The following is a 20,484-nucleotide window of genomic DNA, read 5'->3' on the forward strand; positions in this document are numbered from 1 at the left end:
TTATTTATAACATAGGTATTAGAAAAACAAATCGCAACGTTTCACTGTTACAGCGATTTAATCCCAGTGTTTAAAACGTTACGAAATAAATCCCAACCTTTTTATTTTTATAATTTGTAGCCCCAATCAATTTTTCGGCAGTTTTGTTTCCTTTTTAAAACTACAAAGTGCAGCAATACAAAAAATTAGAATTTTATTTGAAACTTTAATATGCCAATACATATATCTAATATGGTTATCATATATGTATAAAGTTGCCGAAAAACTGTTAGGGCTACAAATTGTCAAAATAAAAAAAGTTAAAACTTGTTTCGTAATATTTTAAATATTAAAATATTAAATTGCTATAAATAAAACGTTTGATATTTGTTTTGCAAATACCGCTTTATTAAAAGGGTGTAAAAGATAAAGAGGAAATTAGGTACAACACTGTTCATGTCTAATTTATTCCCAAATATGCGGCCCAGCCTTTCCTTCCCTATTAATACTGTATAAGCTGAGTTTATTTGATAATTAACTTATTTTTCTTTTAATATCACTATTAACTAACTAGCTTCACTAACACGGTGTTTCTCCTAGCCACGAAGACGACGACAACGACAAAGATGAGACTGACGAAGATGAGACCACTGCTGAGTAAGACTACCATAAAGAAGACACTGCTACTCGAATCTTCCATTCATCGTCATCAACGTTGCTCCTCCTCTTTGTTTCTTCGAAGAAGAAGAAAAAAGAAACGAACAGTTCAAAAACGGCGATGGTTTAATAGGCAAGACATGGAATTTCTGCGGCGGTGATGGAATTTTTTCTTCTGATGGTGAGGTGCCGTGATGGTTGCTTAGAATATGTTGTTATTAAATTGGGTTGGGGGTTTTATGATTTTGTACAAAATGGTTGGTTCATTTGTTTTGCGGTTTGTGGGCGTGTGGATTATGCTCGTAAGGTGTTTGATACGTGTTGTAGTGATCGTGATGTGATTATTTGGACTGCTTTGATTAATGGGTATGTGAAATCTGGTCAAATTTTGATTGCACGGTGAGTGTTCAATAAAATGCCTTAGAGAAACTCTATTTCTTGGAGTGCCGTGATTTTTGAAATTTCTGGGTATGTTCAAGTTGGCTTGATTTCTGTGATTTTTGGGATTCGAGCGTATGATAAGTTTGTTGGATTGTACTGTAAATTGAAGAGAAGAAGCAGTAAATTTGGTGTTTCTTCTTTTTATTAACTAAAAATAAATTAATTAAACCGTTAGTAAATTGTTAGTGAACCGTTAGTAAACTAATAGTAAAAAATTATTAGTAAACCAATAGTAAATAAATTGATAATTTTTTTTTTATTTTATAATTCAAAAAATAAATTAAAAGTAAATTTATAAAACTTTTAGTAAACTGCTACTAGTAAACCGTTAGTGAACTGATAGTAAATTTTTCTTCTTCTTGCTAAGTGTTGTTAAAACATCTATGATAGTAATTAAGGTTAATTAAGCTCTGAAAGTAAAATTAATTATATTATTTTCTATTTATGAATTTCAGGAGTTTGATTTATTATTTAGTAAAACGATAGTAAACTGTTAATAAATATAACTATACCTTATATTTAATAAATTAGTTATAAGTTTTCGTCAAAATAGTAAACTGTTAGTAAATAGATGGTAAATTAACTTATTTTTTATTAAATTGATAGTAAATGATTAATAAATTATCTATACGGTTAAAAAATAAATTAATAGTAAATTTTATTTTTAAGTAAACTGTTAGTAAACAGTTAGTAAATTGATAGTAAACTTTTTGTTGGTAAACCGATAGTAGATTTACCGTATTTTTATAAATAAAAACCGTTAGTAAACTTTTAGTAAACCGACAGTAAACATTTTTGTTTGTAAACCGTTGGTAAACTGTTAGTAAACCATTAGTAAACTTACTGATTTTTTTTAAAAATAAAAACCGTATTTTTTATTCAAAAAGTCCAATTTCGCAACTTTTAAAAGTCAAACCGTAAAAAATAAACCCAAACTGGTCAAACCGTATTTTTCAAAATATTTATACACAGTATGGGTATTTTGAAAAACTCTCAAAGATAAATTTGGATATATAGTAATTTTAAATTAACAAACTACGTCTCGTATTTTGAAGGGTCCGACAACCCTTTATTAACTAAGTAAAGAGATTTTTACATAAATAATAAGAACACATAAAATATCTATAAAAATGCTACCCGAAAGTTTCACTTTTTATAAACTATTACCTTTATAAACATACTTACAAAAGTACTGAATATTTAAATTTATTTAAATATACTATATATATCTCATTTTTTTAAATAATTTATTTTAAATTACAGATCTAATTTTTTTTCTTCTAAAAACGTACACTGTTTCATGTTTTTACCATACAGACGGAAAATTATATATAAAGTGCAAAATTACATATAACATGCCTTGTATATAAAATAAATATATTATTAATGTACAGATTTATTCAACAAAATTTAACATTGCAAAATGGAATTATAAATTTACAAATCAAATATGATAATAACAGAATATAAATAATATATAAATCGTATATACATTTAATAAAAAAAAAACTAATCTACCAATTATATTGTGTAAATATACTATTTACATATAATATATATAATACATATATATCTGAATAAATAAAATCTGAATTTTTAAATCTGAAAATTCAGATCTTACATTTCACATACGGTGGCAATGAGGAAACCGACAAGCAATGGTGGCTGTAAAGTCAAAACCCGCAATGTAAAATTGTAATTAAAATGCCGAAACATGTATTATGAAAAATTACCACATAATTAATCCGAATAAAAAGAATATAGAAGGCACTTATAATATAAATTTCATGTGGATAAAAAGAATATAGAAGGCACTTATAATATATTTTAGGCTTAATTATTTTGAAATCACAAAATTTAGTAGTGCTTTGCAATTTTAACACAAAATAATACAAACTTTTAAATTTTTTCAATCTGAAATACTAGCATTTTTTTGGAAAAATGTTGAAATGGTACTCGAAACGGTTTTTATTCCGCTATCCATATAATATTACTCGGTGTTTTGAAATGCAAAAAACATAATTATTATTTATTAAATTGCCAAAACTGAAATTGCAAATTTGATTTTTACAGCAACTACTAAGAACCTAAACCCTAAATAGAAACAATGAATTTAACTCAAAATTACCTGATAAATACGCCGACGACAAATAAGACAGAAATCAAAAGTATAAATGACATAAAAATAAAAAATTCAATATTTGCTGCTGTTGATATAACGGATGGAAGCTTGTTTGGGCCAACATCTTCGTTCTTGTTGAACGCAGCATCAAGTAGAGCATGCACATCTCTCATCACAGTCTTCCACTCCTCAGGAACTACCACAGAATTTCCATTCATCTCTTCGCCGATGATCGCATTACCATCTCCATAATCCTTACACGCCTTCAAAATCTTATTCGCTCTCCCACGAAAATGGTCCTTTACGAAACCCTCAAAATTCTTCGGGGGTCTTCTCCATAAACACAACATTGTCTTGCAAGATAATATAAAAACTTGCTTATTGTATTGCCTACTTAACCTTCTTACATGCGATGAAACGAAGGTGAATGGATTATTGCTGTAGGGTTTCTTATTGAGAACGAGTGCTTGAATCGATAATAATACTTGAAGAATCGTCGAACGCGAAGGATCCCATGATTCTCCTTTAGATTTTGATCCAAACCAGGTATTCAGCAAGCTTAAGCAAATTTTTCCGTCAGGATAAAGATTTGGATTCAATTGCATGCCGTGTGCTCGGTGATGGAACAATGGAGGTTGGTTAGGGTAACTCGTTGGAAATAAAACATCGAAAAAGAAAAGGCCGTCGTGATAAGGAGTTCCGTCCGCCCCGATTATCACTGCTCGAAGCAAATCCATCCTGCCTTCGTAAACCCTAACGTAGATGGAATCTGGAAGATTTCTCTCTAGATTTCTCCATTCTTTCATAATGCTTTTGCTGACATTATTTTGTGGATTGGTGAAGGTGACGCCAACTCCATTAATACTATTATTGGCGTAGAAGTGATCAGAATAGTCTGTAACAATGTCGAATTGTTTAAATTTTTCTTCCTCTACTTCTATTTCTGAAGCCATGATCTCATCAATTGAGGAAGACCTAGATATTATAAATATGTAAAGCTAAAACATGGGATATATGCCAAGGAATCCAGAACTCAAAAGGAAGTAGAATCCTTCTTAGAATAGAATTCTAGACGACTGCACCTACCTTCCTAAATTTTAATTGGAAAAAGTTATTATTTTGTTATTTATGGATTTGCTGGGTTATATATTTTTGAGGTCACCGTAACTTTAACTGTTTTATAAAACGCTACCGAATTATATTATTTTACAAAACGGTTACCGAACTAAAAAGAATTATAAAACGGTTATCGAACTATTATAATTTTTATAAAAAGGTTATCAGCTTAATTATTATTTTTCTCCTTATCCACATTATTAATATAGTAACCCTTTTGTAGAAAAATAAAAATTTAGTTACTGTTTATAACTTTTTATAGTTCGGCAACTATTATGTAAGTTTTTATAATTGGTAACGATTTCATAAAAACAGTAAAGTTCGATGACCACAAAAAACTTTAACCCGGTTTTTCAAGTGGGTAAATGATTTGTTATGAAAAATAAATGCTTTCTAAATAAAATATTTTTTTGTATAATTACAACAACTAAATATTTTTTTATTTAAGTATATAGAATAAAACATATATTTTAATTTAAACATTTTTAAAAAATATCTATTTTATATATGTTTATATTAATAATCTATCAAAAATATATTACTTGTAAATCGGTTAACTGCACAGTTTTTAAAATTTTAAATCCTAAACCTAAAAATATAAACCATAAACTTTAAATATTCAAAACTAAATCTAAATTTTTAAACTAGACAGTCACATTTTCCAGTTTGGCTTTTCAATTTTAGTCCGATTAATCAATTTAATCATTTTTTTTGTCGGCGCTTCATTCCAACAAATAAAATTATTTTCATTACAAATATATTTTCAATTTTGTATTTTTTTTATTTACTTACTTCCTACATGTCATATTTTGAATTAGGGGTGGATATTTGACGGGATTTTAGAGAACCCGAAAACCGAAACTATATATTGATGAGTTTTGTAGAATTGCAAAAACTAACTTCTAAAGTTAAGAGTCCTACTCTATATATACAAAGCAATTCATTAATTGTTTGTACACACACAATTAACGTGTGTGCGATAAGTCCTACTCTAATTATAAGTAGCTTGTAAAATTTCTGAAAACCGCACTTTCAAAATCTCCTTTCACTTGGTAAGATTTCTCTTGTTCTCTCCATCATATGCATTCCGCAATATATTTCAATTTCCTTTATTCAATATTGTCCATAAGTATAAGAATTCCAACAATTCAATTGACGGTTATTTTTAAAAAGTGGATTTATTTTTCAAAACGGTGCATCATTATCACCATTATCATCATGATTTTAATGATTTTGATTTAGTTTCCATAAAAATTACTCTCTTGGGTGATTGTCAAATTGGAAAATCAAGTTTCATGGTAAGTATTACATAAATCAATTGCAATTTTTTAGTATTCCATGGCTTAGCAACAGTAGTATATACTTAAGTCCTGAAATTCAACAGTTCTCTTCTCAATATGCAACAATAAATGGTGTGTATCTCTAGATTTTTTTGAAATTTACTATCATGCTTTTGTCCATTTTTTTTATTTTTTGTTCATGTTTGGTTGCTCAAAAAATTGCATAATGACCATTCTAAAATCTGTATTTTTTATTTGGCGTGATTATATATCACATTTTTGGCGATTTCACTTTAAAGCATCTTAATGGTATTTTTTTCTATTAAAGATCATATTTGAATAGATAAAATTTTTTTTTAATAATAATGAATAGAAAACTAATCTAAATTAAGCGAATTTCTAGTTTTAGAGATTGTAAAGTTTAAAATGCAGAAGTTAATTGATTGCGAAAGAAGTAATAAAATATAGAATACATATTGTGTTTTTTAATATATAAATCTGTTTTGAAGAGTTAAACGGACTTTTATTTTATTTTTGAATATAAAAAGTCCATTAAAGCATTGTTTAACTTTTAGATTTTTTATACAATTTTTAAAGTGTCCATTATAGATGCTCTAAAAAGTAAAATTTATATATTTGGTTATATCTTGGATTTTGGATGGAATATGGAACTATTCAACTCCGAAGGCAGATATGTGAAATTACTTTATTACTTTATTTTAGATTAATTTTTTCTTTTTTTGTATTACTTTATTTTATGTGTCATTATTTTTGTTTCATTATTTTTTGTAATGGTTTCTTCATAGCTTACTTTTATCTAGTGGATTTTTTGTGGTTAGTGATTTTGCAGGTAATATTATCTTGGTTGGGGTTCTATGTTGGCATAGTAGTACTGATTGTGATACTCATTGGCGCTTCGGATATCGATAGAGGATGTGTTACTCACAAGACATGATGATCCAGTTCTGAATGGTACTGATGCTGCTAATTCCTCCTCTACCAATGACAGAGATGCCGAAGTAGTTATATAAATCTAGTTTTCTAATTCTCGAAAATTAGATTTCAAATGTAATTGGGTGGCCCATTTGGTGGCTAAAAAAGCCCTTGTCGATGACTGCATCTGCAGTTCTCATCATTCTCTTATGGAATGGCTCACTTAAAATTGTTGAGGAGTCGTTTATGTCTGTATTTCTCATGTTTTATTCAATGAAATTTTAGCCTTTGACAAAAAAAAATAAAAAAAAAATTATAAGTAGTAATTCAACAACTGTTTTTACACACAAAGTATGTGTGATGATGTTGATACACACATAATGTGTGTGTTAACGAGCTAAAAATAATACAATAGCCGCCGTCATTTACACCTTTACCGTCTTGGTTCCATATAGCCCCCCTCAATCTGGTGCATATATTTCGAATATACCGAGGTTGATAAGAAAATATTGAATCTCGATATACACTTATAAGTAGTATTCCTGCAGAAGCAGTTTTGAAACAACAGTTTTTAAAGCAGCAGCAGTTTCCAGCAGATTTCAACAACAATAACATAAACTTTCTTTTGAATATTTTGGTCTGCTAGATATTAGTTTTGAGAAACAAAATGGGCAAGTGTATCCATAAGAACCTAGCTGAATATTCTACATCCAAATTCGAATCATGCCGGTGCCACTACCAAATTCAACTTCTAATCATCTTCATTATGCATAGGCCTGAACAAATTTGGTGTGAGTACTATCAAGCTACTCCATTGACAATTCTGAATCCAATGAAAGTATCTCTCAAATGAATAATTTTCATTGAGGACTTTTATCAAACACATAATTAATGAGTTTAACTAAAAAATATATATGTCCACAAATAATCTCTTATGTTTACAATTGCTATCTAAAAGTCAGATGATACTCGATGGCGGCTCAGCTCTCTCAACGGCATGCTCCTTCTTCTTCAGCCTTCATGCACGCCGGACCTGTAGTTGCAACCTCGTTCCCCAACATTGATCCTTTGAACAGGCTTATTTATTTTGAGAACTACCCTAATAACTGGTTTTACTCGGACATTCAATCAGTTTTTGCAACTTTCAACCTTGGGATGCTGGGTATCAATTACTAGAGTACCTATAGGTGCTTGGGAGGAAGATTTTTTTCGGTGCATGAGTAATCGGTTATGAAGATTTACTTCGATGCATCCTTCCGGTTATAAGAAAAGATAAAATAGTCGTGGGATCTGTTCTCATATCGACATATTGCAAACGTATTGACTACACAATTCCTTTTCAGTTTAATGGTCAGGCGGGAGAGGTTTCAGTTTTTGAATCAGATATTCCAGTTGTATTTTCAGAGTTTGACTACTTTGATTCTGACTCTGATTCATCTCATTCTTCTTACCGTAGCTCTCCTGTTTTTGAACGAATAGGTTTATCATTGCAAGAGGTTAACGAAAGTCAAGTTAATGAAAGCCCCTCTAACTCGCGGGTTTCTTTTAATAAAATCGATATGACAAATGTTACTCAGCGACGTATATTGAAACGTATATATACTGTCTACTGGAAATTTGGAATTGAACTCACAAACAAACTGTTAGTTTTTAAACTTGAATTAATACAAAGGAAAACGTAAGTTATTAACTAAGTTTAAGTTTAAAGTATATTATGTGTTACTTCCATTAACTCCATGAGTCGTGTTATTGTAATAAGTTAAAGTTTACGTTAAAAATTATTAATAAGTTTATAAAAGTGAAGTTAATAGCTAATGCTATATATAAACTAGTATAAATTGAAATGTAAGAAAGCATATCAAATAAAGAAAAGCAAATACAAAAAGTTTAAACATATTGTTTCCTTTCTTTCTTTCTTTTGTGTGTGAAGTGTTTTGTGGGTATTTTTATTAACGGCCTACCATCTTCCAACAAAGTGGTATTAAAGTCATGATAGCAAAATGTCATCGAGAGGGAATTCTTTTTTTTTTTCAATACCCACAACTCACTAAAACCAATTATGAAAATTGGTCTAATAGAATGAAAGCTATCCTTGGTTCACAAGGTGTGTGGGATATAGTTGAAAATGGTTTTGAGTCGGTCGAAGATGAGGCGGCATTAAATCAAGTTTAAAGAGATGCTTTGGAGAAAGATAGAAAGAAAGATCAAAGTGCTCTCACAATCATTCAGCAAGGTTTGGATGATGATATATATGTTCGAAAAGGTGGCAATTAATACTACCTCGAAGCAGGCATGGAAAACTCTTCAAAACTCTGTCATGGGAGTTGAGAAAGTATAGAAAGTTCGGCTTCAAACTCTAAGGCCTGACTTTGAATCACTCTTTATGAAGGAGAGTGAAACCATATCAGATTATACCACAAGAGTGTTGGTGGTAATTAATCAGATGAAGAGACTTGGAGAAAGAATAGAAGATTTTCGTGTGGTTGAGAAGATTTTTATGAAATTTAATCATGTTGTGGTTGCCATTGAAGAGTCGAAAGATACTGAGACCATGAAAATTGATCAATTATGTGGATTTTTTGTGTGCCCATGAAGAAAGAATGAATCGTGGAAAATAAGAACATGTTGATCAGGCCTTGCTAACAAAATCCTTTAGCAAATCAAGAGGTGATTCTTCTACTAGAGGTGGTCGTGGACAACTTTGTGGAAGAGGCTGTGGTCAAGGATATGGACGTGGTCAAGGAAGAGGTGAACAAGACTCTTTCAATCAAAATAGAAATCAAAATTTTCATAGAGGCCGTGACAGAGGAAGAGGAAGAAGCGATTATGGGGTGTACGAGAGGAAAAATGATAAAACTAGAGTGCAGTGTTACTCTTGTAGCAAGTATGGCCATTATTCCTGGGAATGCCAAAATGAAGCAGTAGAAGAAAAGACAAAGCTTGTAGAACGCCAAGATGATGAAGCAAATCAAGCTTTATTTTTTTCTAGCAGGGAAGAAACCATAACTCACAAGAGTGCTTGGTATCTTGATAATGGTGCCAGTAATCATATGATTGGGGATAAAAGTAAGTTCGTGGAACTCAATACTAAAATTATTGGTAATGTGCGATTTGGAGATGACACAAGGGTGGAAATTCATGGCAAAGGTACAGTTTTATTTGAGACAAAACATGGCAGTCATAAAAATCTTCAAGATGTTTATTATATTCCAAAATTGAAAAGCAATATTTTGAGTATTGGTCAGCTTTTGGAGAATGGTTGTAAAATTAATATGAAAGGGCGTACTCTATGGATTAAAGATCGTGATGGTAATCTTATTGCCAAAGTGGCGATGAGAAAGAATAGAATGTTCATTCTAGATATGAAAGCAGGTGAAGCTATATGTTTGAAAGCTTGTGTGGAAGATAGATCATGGATTTGGCATATGAGATTCGAGCATTTGAATTTTGAAAATCTAAAAGATTTAGGAAGAAAGAAAATGGTGAAGGATATTCCGGTTATTGATCATCTGGGGCAGTTATGTGAAGCATGTTTACTTGGAAAACATTCAAGAAAGAGCTTTCCAAAGCAATCCCTCTCCAGAGCTACCAAGCCACTCCAGCTTATTAATTCAGATGTTTGTGGTCCAATTAATCCTCAATCTCTTGGTAAAAGTTCTTATTTTGTGTTATTCATTGATGATTATACTAGAAAGACTTGGATTTATTTCTTAAAGAATAAATTTGATGCTTTTGATTCTTTAAGAAATTCAAAGCTCTTGTTGAGAAAGAGAGTGGCTATAAAATAAAATCTTTGAGAACTGATAGAGGAGGAGAGTTTACTTTTAATGAATTTAAAAGTTTCTGTGAGTTGCATGGAACTCGGAGGTTCTTGACCGTTCCAGGATCATCCCAGCAAAATGGAGTTGCAGAGAGGAAGAATAGAATGATTCTGAATATGGCAGATCAATGCTGAAGAGTAAAAATATGCCAGAAGAGTTTTGGGCTGAAGTAGTTGCATGTGCTGTATATCTTTCAAATCGGTGTCCAACTAAGAGTTTGAAAGATGTGATCCCTCAAGAAGTCTGGAGTAAACAGAAGCCAAGTATGTCCCATTTGCTAGTTTTTGGGTCTATTGCTTATGTACATAAAGCAACAAAGGTCCAAGCTGGATGATAGAAGTGAGAAGTTTGTTTTCATCAGTTATGATGAGAATTCGAAAGGTTATAGATTGTTCAATCCTGACAATGGAAAGATAGCGACTAGCATAGATGTTGAGTTTAATGAAAAACAATCATGGGACTGGAGTTCACAAAAGGAAGGATCATATGATTTCCTACCTTACTTTGAAGATGAAGAACCAATATTTCATGAAGCTGAATTCATACTACCAGCTTCACCAGCTGCTTCATCCCAAACATCGACATCAACATCACCTTCATCAAGTTCAAGTGACAGGCTAAGGAGATATCGAAATCTTGAAGACATTTATAATGAAATTGAAAGGTTAGATGACATGAACTTATTATGTTTTCTTGCTGATATTGAACCTTTAAGTTTTGAAGACGCTATCAAAGATGAGAGGTGGATTCAAGCTGTGAATTAAGAGATCCAGTCCATCCAAAAGAATGATACTTGGAAATTTGTTTCTAATCCAAGTACTAATCAACCAATTGGGGTCAAATGGGTGAATAAAGTCAAGGAGAATGCTAAGGGTGATGTAGAGAGGTACAAGGCTAGATTTATGGCAAAAGGGTACAAATAGAGACAGGGCATGGACTATGAAGAGGTTTTTTCTCTTGTTGCTCGCATGGAGACTATCAGATTATTGATTTCACTTGCAGATGAAAATCATTGGCAGATTCACCAGTTGGATGTCAAGTCAGCATTTCTAAATGGGTTTCTTGAAGAGGAAGTTTATATTGAACAACACGAGGGGTATATTAATGCATGCTATGAAGATAAAGTGCTAAGACTTAATAAGGTTCTGTATGGGCTCAAACAAACACCGAGAGCGTGGAATAGCCGAATTGATAAGTATTTTCAAGGGAATGGCTTCCGCAGATGCATGCATGAGTATGCTCTTTATGTGAAAGAGCAAGATGGAGATTTGTTGTTTGTCTATATCTATGTCGATGATCTCATTTTTATAGTTACTAATCCCAATATGTTCAATGACTTTAAAAAGACAAGGGAACGCGAATTAGAGATGAGTGATATGGGACTCATGTCCTATTATTTGGGAATCGAATTAAAGAAAATGGCAGATGGTGTTTTCATATCACAGGAGTACTATGCAAAAGATATACTCAAGAAGTTTAATATGTCAAACTGCAAGCCTGTCAGCATCCCTATGGAAATTGGAGTAAAACTTTCGAAAGTGGAAGAAGATGTCAGGAGAATAGATTCAACTTTGTTCAAAAGTCTCGTTGGAAGTTTGAGATACTTAACTTGCACGAGACCGGACATCTTGTTTGCGGTTGGACTTGTCAGTCAATTCATGGAGAAACCCACAACTTCTCATATGAAAGCAGCCAAGAGAATTTTGCGATACCTGAAAGGTACACTTGATTATGGAATCTTTTATTCAGCTTCTAATGATTTCAAGTTGATTGGTTATTGTGATAGTGATTTTGATGAAGATATTGATGATAGAAAAAGAACTAGTGGTTTTATATTCTCGATGGAAAATAGTGCAATTTTTTGGTGTTCGAAAAAGCAACCAATTATGGCACTTTCATCATGTGAATCTGAGTATGTTGCATCTACTTCATGTGCGTGCCATGAAATTCGGTTACGAAGGTTATTGGAAGAACTTCACTTAGAGCAAGGAGAAGCAACCAAGATTATGATAGATAACAAATCAGCTCAAGCACTAGCAAAAAATCCAGTGTTTCATGATCGAAGCAAGCATATCGATACAATGTATCATTTCATCCGTGAGTGTATTGCAAATAAAGAAATTGAATTGGAGTATGTGAGAACTGATGATCAGGTTGCTGATATTTTCACGAAACCGTTAAAATATGACAATTTTCAGAAGTTGAGGATGATGCTCGGAGTTACAAGAGGTTCAAGTTTACGGGGGAGTGTTAGTTATTAAACTTGAATTAATACAAAGGAAAACGTAAGTTATTAACTATGTTTAAGTTTAAAGTATGTGTTACTTTCATTAACTTCATGAGTTATGTTATTGTAATAAGTTAAAGCTTAAGTTAAAAGTTATTAATACTTAAGTTTATAAAAGTGAAGTTAATAGCTATATGTACGTTAATGCTATAAACTAGTATAAATAGAAATGTAAGAAAGCATATTAAATAAAGAAGAACAAATACAAAAAGTTTAAACATATTGCTTTCTCCCTGTCTTTCTTTTGTGTGTGAAGTGTTTTATGAGTATTTTTATTAAGGGCCTACCATCTTCCAACACAAACCATTCCGTTGATTCATTCGCTGATGAGTTGATCTGAAACGAAAATACTAATTACATTTTAATGACAGTCCTAAGATTTCTAGATGATTTGCTAGATTTAGAGTTAAGTTAATTAACGTGGTTAAGTTATTAAGCCTGTTAATGCTGGATTTGGACATCATTTTAAATCAATAAACAATATAAACATGCCCATATATAGTCGATATACATGAAAGTTTAGGGATACTTTTAACCTTAAAGAACTAGAGTGTCTGACACTCATCTATCGTCAAGCTGTTTATGCAGTCAAAATCTAGATTTGGTCAGAACATATAAATTCTTCTTCTGGTCAACACCCATTTACTGGTTCAATCACGGGTTGATTCCAAGTTCAAACGAATCCTGAATCGCATTTAGAAGTTGCTAGTCTCTAACGGGTTTAGGCTTCAAGGCCCGTATGATGTGATAGTCCATAAATCTGATGTGGCAGGCTAATGCTGACTTGGACAGGTCCATTACAATATAGAATAATATCCTACAACTAATTGCAAATTTGTCGGCTCAAATTGAGCCCGAAAACACAAAATATAGTCTGGATCGAATCAAGAAGATCTGGGAGGGGTTTGGAGCTGAAAAACCATGGCGCCACTTTTTTGTTGCGGCAGCGCTAGGTTATGGTGGCGACAGCGCCACCAAGAGCTGATTTGTGGTAGTTCATCAGTTTGGTCAAACAAACGTGCATAAACACTGAAAATCAGTTAGAACCACAAAAACATTCTAGAAAATTCTAGAATTCAAATATATTGACTAAAACTGGTAAAACATCCTAAAAACATGTTCTTATATCGATTCATGACAATCATGGAAAAACAGTGAATATAGTAGTTCATGATGAAAATACTGAAAATAAGCTAAGCATACATCCTAACTTCATGAAATTTAACAATTCTATCTATATGCAATGAAAAGTGATAAAAATAATTTGGGTCTTTAGAACTACCATTAAGATTAATTGGCTCGTTTTTTGGTGATCCGGACATAAAATTCATCTTTGGATTGATAGGTAGCAGCGCATTCTTATATGAATTGAAGCGTAGAAGCTTGTTTGATTGATTAGTGTGTGTGTGTGTGGGGGTGGGGGGGGGAGGAGGGTTGGTAGGAGGGGTGGTAGGGGAATGGTTTGGGGGTTGTGCGAGGGTGGGGGGTGTAGGGGAATGGTTCAGTCAAGCTTAGTAGATTTTAGGGTCTTGTATTTTTGTTCGTAATATATTAATTATCTAGTCCGACCCTCGTTGATTAATGAGTTAAAAATGTTTAAATAGGTTAGGTTAGCTCTAGAATTTACTAGATTCTGAAAATTTCTATAATAAAATTAGATAGGTCGCTCGCATAGTTCCCTATCTACAATACTGCTATTTACTGAAAATTTTTTACTGAAATAAAAAATAAATATAGAAGTAGAGTCATTTGAATGTATTGAATTAGTAATGTAAAAAGGAATATTTAGGTTAGCTTGAAAGTCTGAGTTATATAATTAGCAAGTTAAATTCATATTAAATTAGGTATACCATGAAAAAGGTGGCTAAAGAGCTATTTATGTCTTTAAGGTTTAGACAAGGTTTGAGTATTTCTAATTTAACCCATCAAACTTGTAAATTGTTCTATAAACTTTTAAGGCATTCTAAATAGTCCATTTTCTGAGATTAGTATGGGCTATTTGCAATTAATTACGCTTCAATCTTTCAATTTCGTCACTGTGTACTAATCTAGCCATTTGAATTCAGACATTCAGATTGTTGGCTCGTCATTCAAATGAGTTTTTCTGGAAATTACAAATGGATGCTTCATTTTTTTATTACTTTTTACCTATCCGGAAAATAGTTGTCTACAATTAGCAATATAGATATAAGTAAAAGGTTAATTCGGATCCTGAACTTGCAACTTGGATCAAATAACTCCATTTGACCATTTTGATTAAGTATGCACAAATACTTTTTATTTTTTTTTTGTCAATTAAGGACAAAACTATATAATAAAAACAAGTTCAGAGATTAGGATTACCTAATTTTATCATTAATTGACCTAAAAATAAAGAGTAGTTATTAATTAACCTCAAAATTAAAGGTATTATCTTTAATTAAAAAAAATAGTTGAAAGTGAGTTATTTAAGATCGAATTACAAATTCAAGACCGCGTTGACCCTTCAATCACTTTCATCATATAGTTATGGATACATAGATATGACCAACTTCTACTGTCAATATACCGAAATTTTTTTAAGTATACTTAGTTCATCACGTCATCCGTGTATTAAACTTATCACATTATGACACGTCATTAAAATAATGACATTATCGTAATATTACTATTAAAAATTATAAAATAGTAATAAACAAAATTACGATAGTACCACTATTTTAATGACATGTCATAATATGATAAGCTTTTACGAATGACGTGATAGACCGAGTATACCTAAAAAACCATCCAATACACCCTCCAATATACCATTTGAAAATGCAAAGCACTTTCCTACTTTGTTAGTTAGAAAATGCCAAACATTTTTCTTTCGTTAATGAAGCAAATAAATTTCAAAGACTATACAAAACTAAACATAGATATTAGCTAAACTCATCTCTTCTATTATATTTAAAAAGGAAATCTTCTGGCGAGAAAACCAACAATTTCATCCTCCACTTTACAATTTCTATTCTATCTATCCGAAGAAACAAATATTTTCCTCCTCAAATTTTATTTTTTTGATAAAGAAAAGAGAAAAAAATGTCCTCTCCAAAAGCAACAATTCATGACCCTTTCAAAGCCTGGAAATTCTTGGTTTTCCCTAACATCAACAAAGCCACTGATTTCTGCTCTTTTATAATAAAAACAATTATGATTATTTGTACTATTCTTTCAATCTTTGTTTTCTTCTACTTTTCTTTCTCTTACCAATTCCAATGGCTTTCTTGTCCTGAATTCGACCGAGTTTCCTTCTCCGGTCACCGAAAACTAACTAAAAACAGCATGTCCGCTAATATTCATCAAGAAACAAACGTAACCCATATCTTATTCGGCATTGGCGGCTCCGCAACGACATGGGAGGATCGCCGCCACTACAGTGAGCTATGGTGGAGACCGAATATAACCCGAGGGTACGTCTGGCTCGAAGAGCCGCCACAAGAGACGTATTCCTGGCCAGCAACCTCACCGCCATATAAAGTATCAGAGAACACCTCGAGGTTCAAGTACACTTGCAGCTACGGCTCGCGTTCAGCTCTGCATATCGCGCGAATTGTAAAAGAGAGCTTCGAGTTGGGACTGGATAACGTGAGGTGGTTTGTCATGGGAGATGATGATACAGTGTTTTTTGTGGAGAATTTAGTGAAAGTGTTAGCGAAATATGATCATAATCAGATGTATTATATAGGCGGGAATTCAGAGAGCGTTGAACAAGATGTTATACATTCGTATAATATGGGGTATGGTGGCGGTGGTTTTGCTATTAGTTATAGTTTAGCTAAAGAACTTGTTAGGGTTTTAGATGGTTGCATCGATCGGTATCATAAGTTTTATGGCTCTGATCAGAAAGTTCAAGCTTGTATTGCTGAGATTGGTGTCCCTTTAACCAAAGAACTTGGTTTCCACCAGGTTTGTGACAAAGTTTTGTTTCATAGATAGTTTGGGATAACTTTCATTTGCAGTCCCTTGACTTTTATTTCTCTACCATATATCATAGTCCTTTAAACTTTAATTTTTTAACTATTTTCTCCAAATAAAAATCATATTGTTAAATTTTTGACAGAAATCAAGCTGGAATAACGTAAGAGTAGATAACATTAATATAAGATAGAGATTAAGTGAAAAAATTATTATAAATTAAAATTTAATAACTATGGTGAAAATTGGATTGTAGTTGAAGGATTATCAATGAAAGTTGCCCATTATATTGATATGATATCAAATATGTGTCTATTTTTAAATGCCTATTAGGAGTTCAAAAATTAATCTAAAGTTGTGTTTATTATATAATATTTTAATTAGTATTATTCTCTATAGAATTAAACTTGTATTTTATGTTGCAATAACAAATTTACAGTTTAAACATTTTATGTTTTTAAATTTTATTTTTTAAATATTTTTAAAATTTAAAATACTTTGTGCTTTTAATTCATTTTTATAGTAATGTTTATATTGCTATTATTTATTACAATATATTTACAATTACGTGACATAACTAACACTAACGATTTTTATATTTTCAATATTTTATTTAGTTTTTACTATGTTTAAAGCCTAGTATTTTTGATATAATTGCAGCTTGATATAAGAGGAAACCCATACGGTTTACTGGCAGCACACCCGCTGGCTCCACTAGTCTCACTCCATCACCTAGACTATGTGCACTCAATATTTCCAGGCATGAACCGAGTTGACTCACTTCGCAAGCTAGTTAAACCATATCAAATGGATCCGGGTCGGATGCTTCAACATACAATCTGTCACGATTTGACCCGTAATTGGTCGGTATCAGTATCTTGGGGCTATACTATCCAATTATATCCATCAATAGTGACAGCAAAGCAGCTTGAGACAGCATTTCAAACATTTCAAACATGGAGAAGCTGGAGCAATGACCCGTTCACATTCAACACCCGACCCATGAGTAAGGATCCATGTGAAAGACCAGTTGTGTATTTTTTGGATGGAATTGTAGAGAATGTTGTTGGTCAAGGTCAAGGGTTGACTAGGTACAAGAGACACGTGGAAGATGGAGAGACGAGTTGTGACCGACCCGAATATGGTGGAGTTGAAACCGTTCAATTTATCAACGTGACTACAACTTCAAGATTGAATTATGACATTTGGAATTTGGTAAGCTAATTAATATTTTCCTTCGTTTTCTAATTTTTGTTTTGTCCGTAGAAGATGCCTAACTAACGACCAAATGTCATTAATCAAACGGCCATCTACAACTTTAGCTTTAGTTCACCTAGATAGACACATTAGACAAGGACTAAAATTTTAATTATGTTACTGATTTAATTTTAGGATTACTTATATATTAAATTTGGTCTTTTAAGTTTGTAGCGATTTAAACGTTGTATTACCTATTTATAGCATTTTTTTTCGCATCACAAAGTATAAAGCTACAAAATAGGTATTAAAACGGCGTTGTGTTATATAAAACGATTCCAAAAAACGAAATGTGCTATATACTGTTAAATTTAAAAAAACATTATAAAATCGTTAAAAATGTAATAAATCTGAATTTAATATGTAAATAATTCTGAATTTTATGGGCGGTTGTAAAACTAAACAAAAATAAATTTCATAAACTATCTAAATTTAATTTTTCGGTATGAATTTAGTAATTAATATACAAGGCATACACGTAGGTGTTTAATTGACCTACATTAAACACATCAAACCCTTAGATTACATTAAATACACCATAAAGACAAAGACGAAGTCAATAGTTCATTTCTAGTTGGTGTATTTTGAATAAATATTTTACGATGTTATATAGTTTATGTAATGCAATTTTGTATTCAATCAAATGTTTGATGCGCATATTGGTGATTGGTGAGTGACTAACACGTTTAATGAATAATGGAACTAAACAGGCACCACGTAGACAATGCTGTCAAATAATTCATAGTGGAGAAAACATAGAAGTCAAGATAAGAGGGTGCAATCCGTTTGAAAGTGTTACTCCTCCATAAACCATTTTACTTGTAAATCGATGACTTATAAATTTTGTAATCAATAATGATATTAATTTTTCCTTTTATGTGTAACTTAAACTTATCTATAAGTTTTTAACAGTTCCAATCGATAGTTAACACATTAATTTTAGGGTTTTTTTTGTAAAAATATCCATGTTGTATTAAAACAATTTCAGTATTACTTATTGATTTTCTTTTCACAAAAAAACTTTGATTTTACAAGAAATTGAAAATTTTCGTTTACATGAAAAATTACAAATATATGATTTTCTGAAGTTCTTTTACTTTCAATTTTTTTATAAAAAGTATTAAAAGATAAATTTATTATTAATTCACCATCGATTTACTATTAGTTATATAAAGATGTTCAGTTTATTTCACTTCCATTACTTTTAGTTTATTTATTTTTTGAGAAAAAATTTATTTTTAATTAATCAACCATTAGAGTTAATAAATTCATTAACTGACCAGAATGGAGCTTCACCGGAGAATAAACAGTCACGACCAAAAACCACACCCCATTTGATAAGGGTAGTGCAACTTGATTACAAACTTCATTAATGTGCTGAAAGCAAATCGAACGATCACCAACTAACGCATAATAATCGTGAATAATATCATGAATATGATCAATAGAAAGTCTACGTTGTTGCAGCCTATGAATAACACCAGCAACATCATACTCCATAAATAGATCCGGACCAGGAATGGAAAATGCAAGGTTCAGACTGAAGCCCATAGCTAGAGCTTCTACTAACTCGATGTCCATAATTCCATGAAGAAAGGAACCCTGCTGCTAATGATTAACCTAAACTCGTCTCTGATAACAACGCTTGTAACTAATAAGTTCTTCGAAGGAACAATTGAGGCATCCGTATTCAGTTTTATAGCTGACAGGGGCGGAGCATTCCAAGCCAGAACTGAAACAGGCCTAGTACAAGTAACTTGGGGACGTGAAGCTTGAATCATAGTTGGAATGCATACGAACAGCAATGGATGTGGAAGTCTATTATTATAAAAAACGATATTGTTGTGGTTATTCTAGATAATCCAAAGACTTAGAATGAAGGTTTGGATTTTTTCATTCTTCAACGACGTAAATATTATTTCTACTCGGCCCATTCTCTCAAAGTACCACCCTGGTTTCCATTTACTCTCAAATTCAGAGGAGAAAACAGCTATAACCCCCAGACTTCCTCGCTTTCCTTTAGAGCATGAATATCAGTTTCCTCCATAATACCGCATCTCAGGCAGCTCTCTGCTACAGGTGCCGTATGTTTTTACTAAGTTGACGTTAATGGGAAAAGTTTGATGATAGATCTGCCATAATAAATGTCCGACTTTCGGAAGAGCCGAGTGTCACGACCCAAAATTTTGAGTCGAGACCGGCGCTAGGGAATGGGTGTGATAGCACCGAAACCCGTAGTAAGCCTAAAACTCACTATAAATTTTTTTTTGCGAAAGCAAGAACAAATCATATTAAAAACGTTCTCACATAACTTCTTTAAGAAAATATATTTATATCAAAATACTATATCTCTTTCTGGAACCCATGCAAAACAACTCTTTAAAACCAGGGTCTTACAATGCGACACATCATTTCAGCATTGCCCGGTTTCAACCAAATCATACCATAAGAAAATCCAATTCCACTCATGGGTAATTGGTACAGAATTCAAACAGATTAAACAAGGTTTTATAAACCTTTCATATATGCCAATTGTATCAGAGTTTACAATCAAACCATTTGAAATCAAAACATTATCTATAAAAGACGTCTAATGACTACTACAGCGCTACGAAGTAAAACTTACTTCTGACCATATTTTCAAAACCATTG

The 20,484-nt window shown here is 31.9% G+C and overlaps 2 protein-coding genes across 2 annotated transcripts; one reads left to right on the plus strand and one right to left on the minus strand.

Moving 5' to 3' along the window:
* Positions 1-3,128: 3,128 nt before the first annotated feature.
* Positions 3,129-4,259, minus strand: LOC126665347 (probable ubiquitin-conjugating enzyme E2 25). The gene has a single exon (XM_050358118.2). The coding sequence runs from the start codon at positions 4,150-4,152 to the stop codon at positions 3,202-3,204; it is 951 nt and encodes a 316-aa protein (XP_050214075.1). The 5' UTR covers positions 4,153-4,259; the 3' UTR covers positions 3,129-3,201.
* An 11,204-nt stretch (positions 4,260-15,463) lies between these two features.
* LOC126679516 (uncharacterized) lies at positions 15,464-18,750 on the plus strand. The gene is made up of 3 exons (XM_050374566.2): positions 15,464-16,566; positions 17,236-17,790; positions 18,543-18,750. The coding sequence occupies exons 1-3, from the start codon at positions 15,700-15,702 to the stop codon at positions 18,639-18,641; spliced, it is 1,521 nt and encodes a 506-aa protein (XP_050230523.1). The 5' UTR covers positions 15,464-15,699; the 3' UTR covers positions 18,642-18,750.
* Positions 18,751-20,484: the final 1,734 nt, after the last annotated feature.

This window comes from Mercurialis annua, linkage group LG1-X (assembly GCF_937616625.2).
Source record: "Mercurialis annua linkage group LG1-X, ddMerAnnu1.2, whole genome shotgun sequence".
Lineage (NCBI taxonomy): Eukaryota > Viridiplantae > Streptophyta > Magnoliopsida > Malpighiales > Euphorbiaceae > Mercurialis > Mercurialis annua.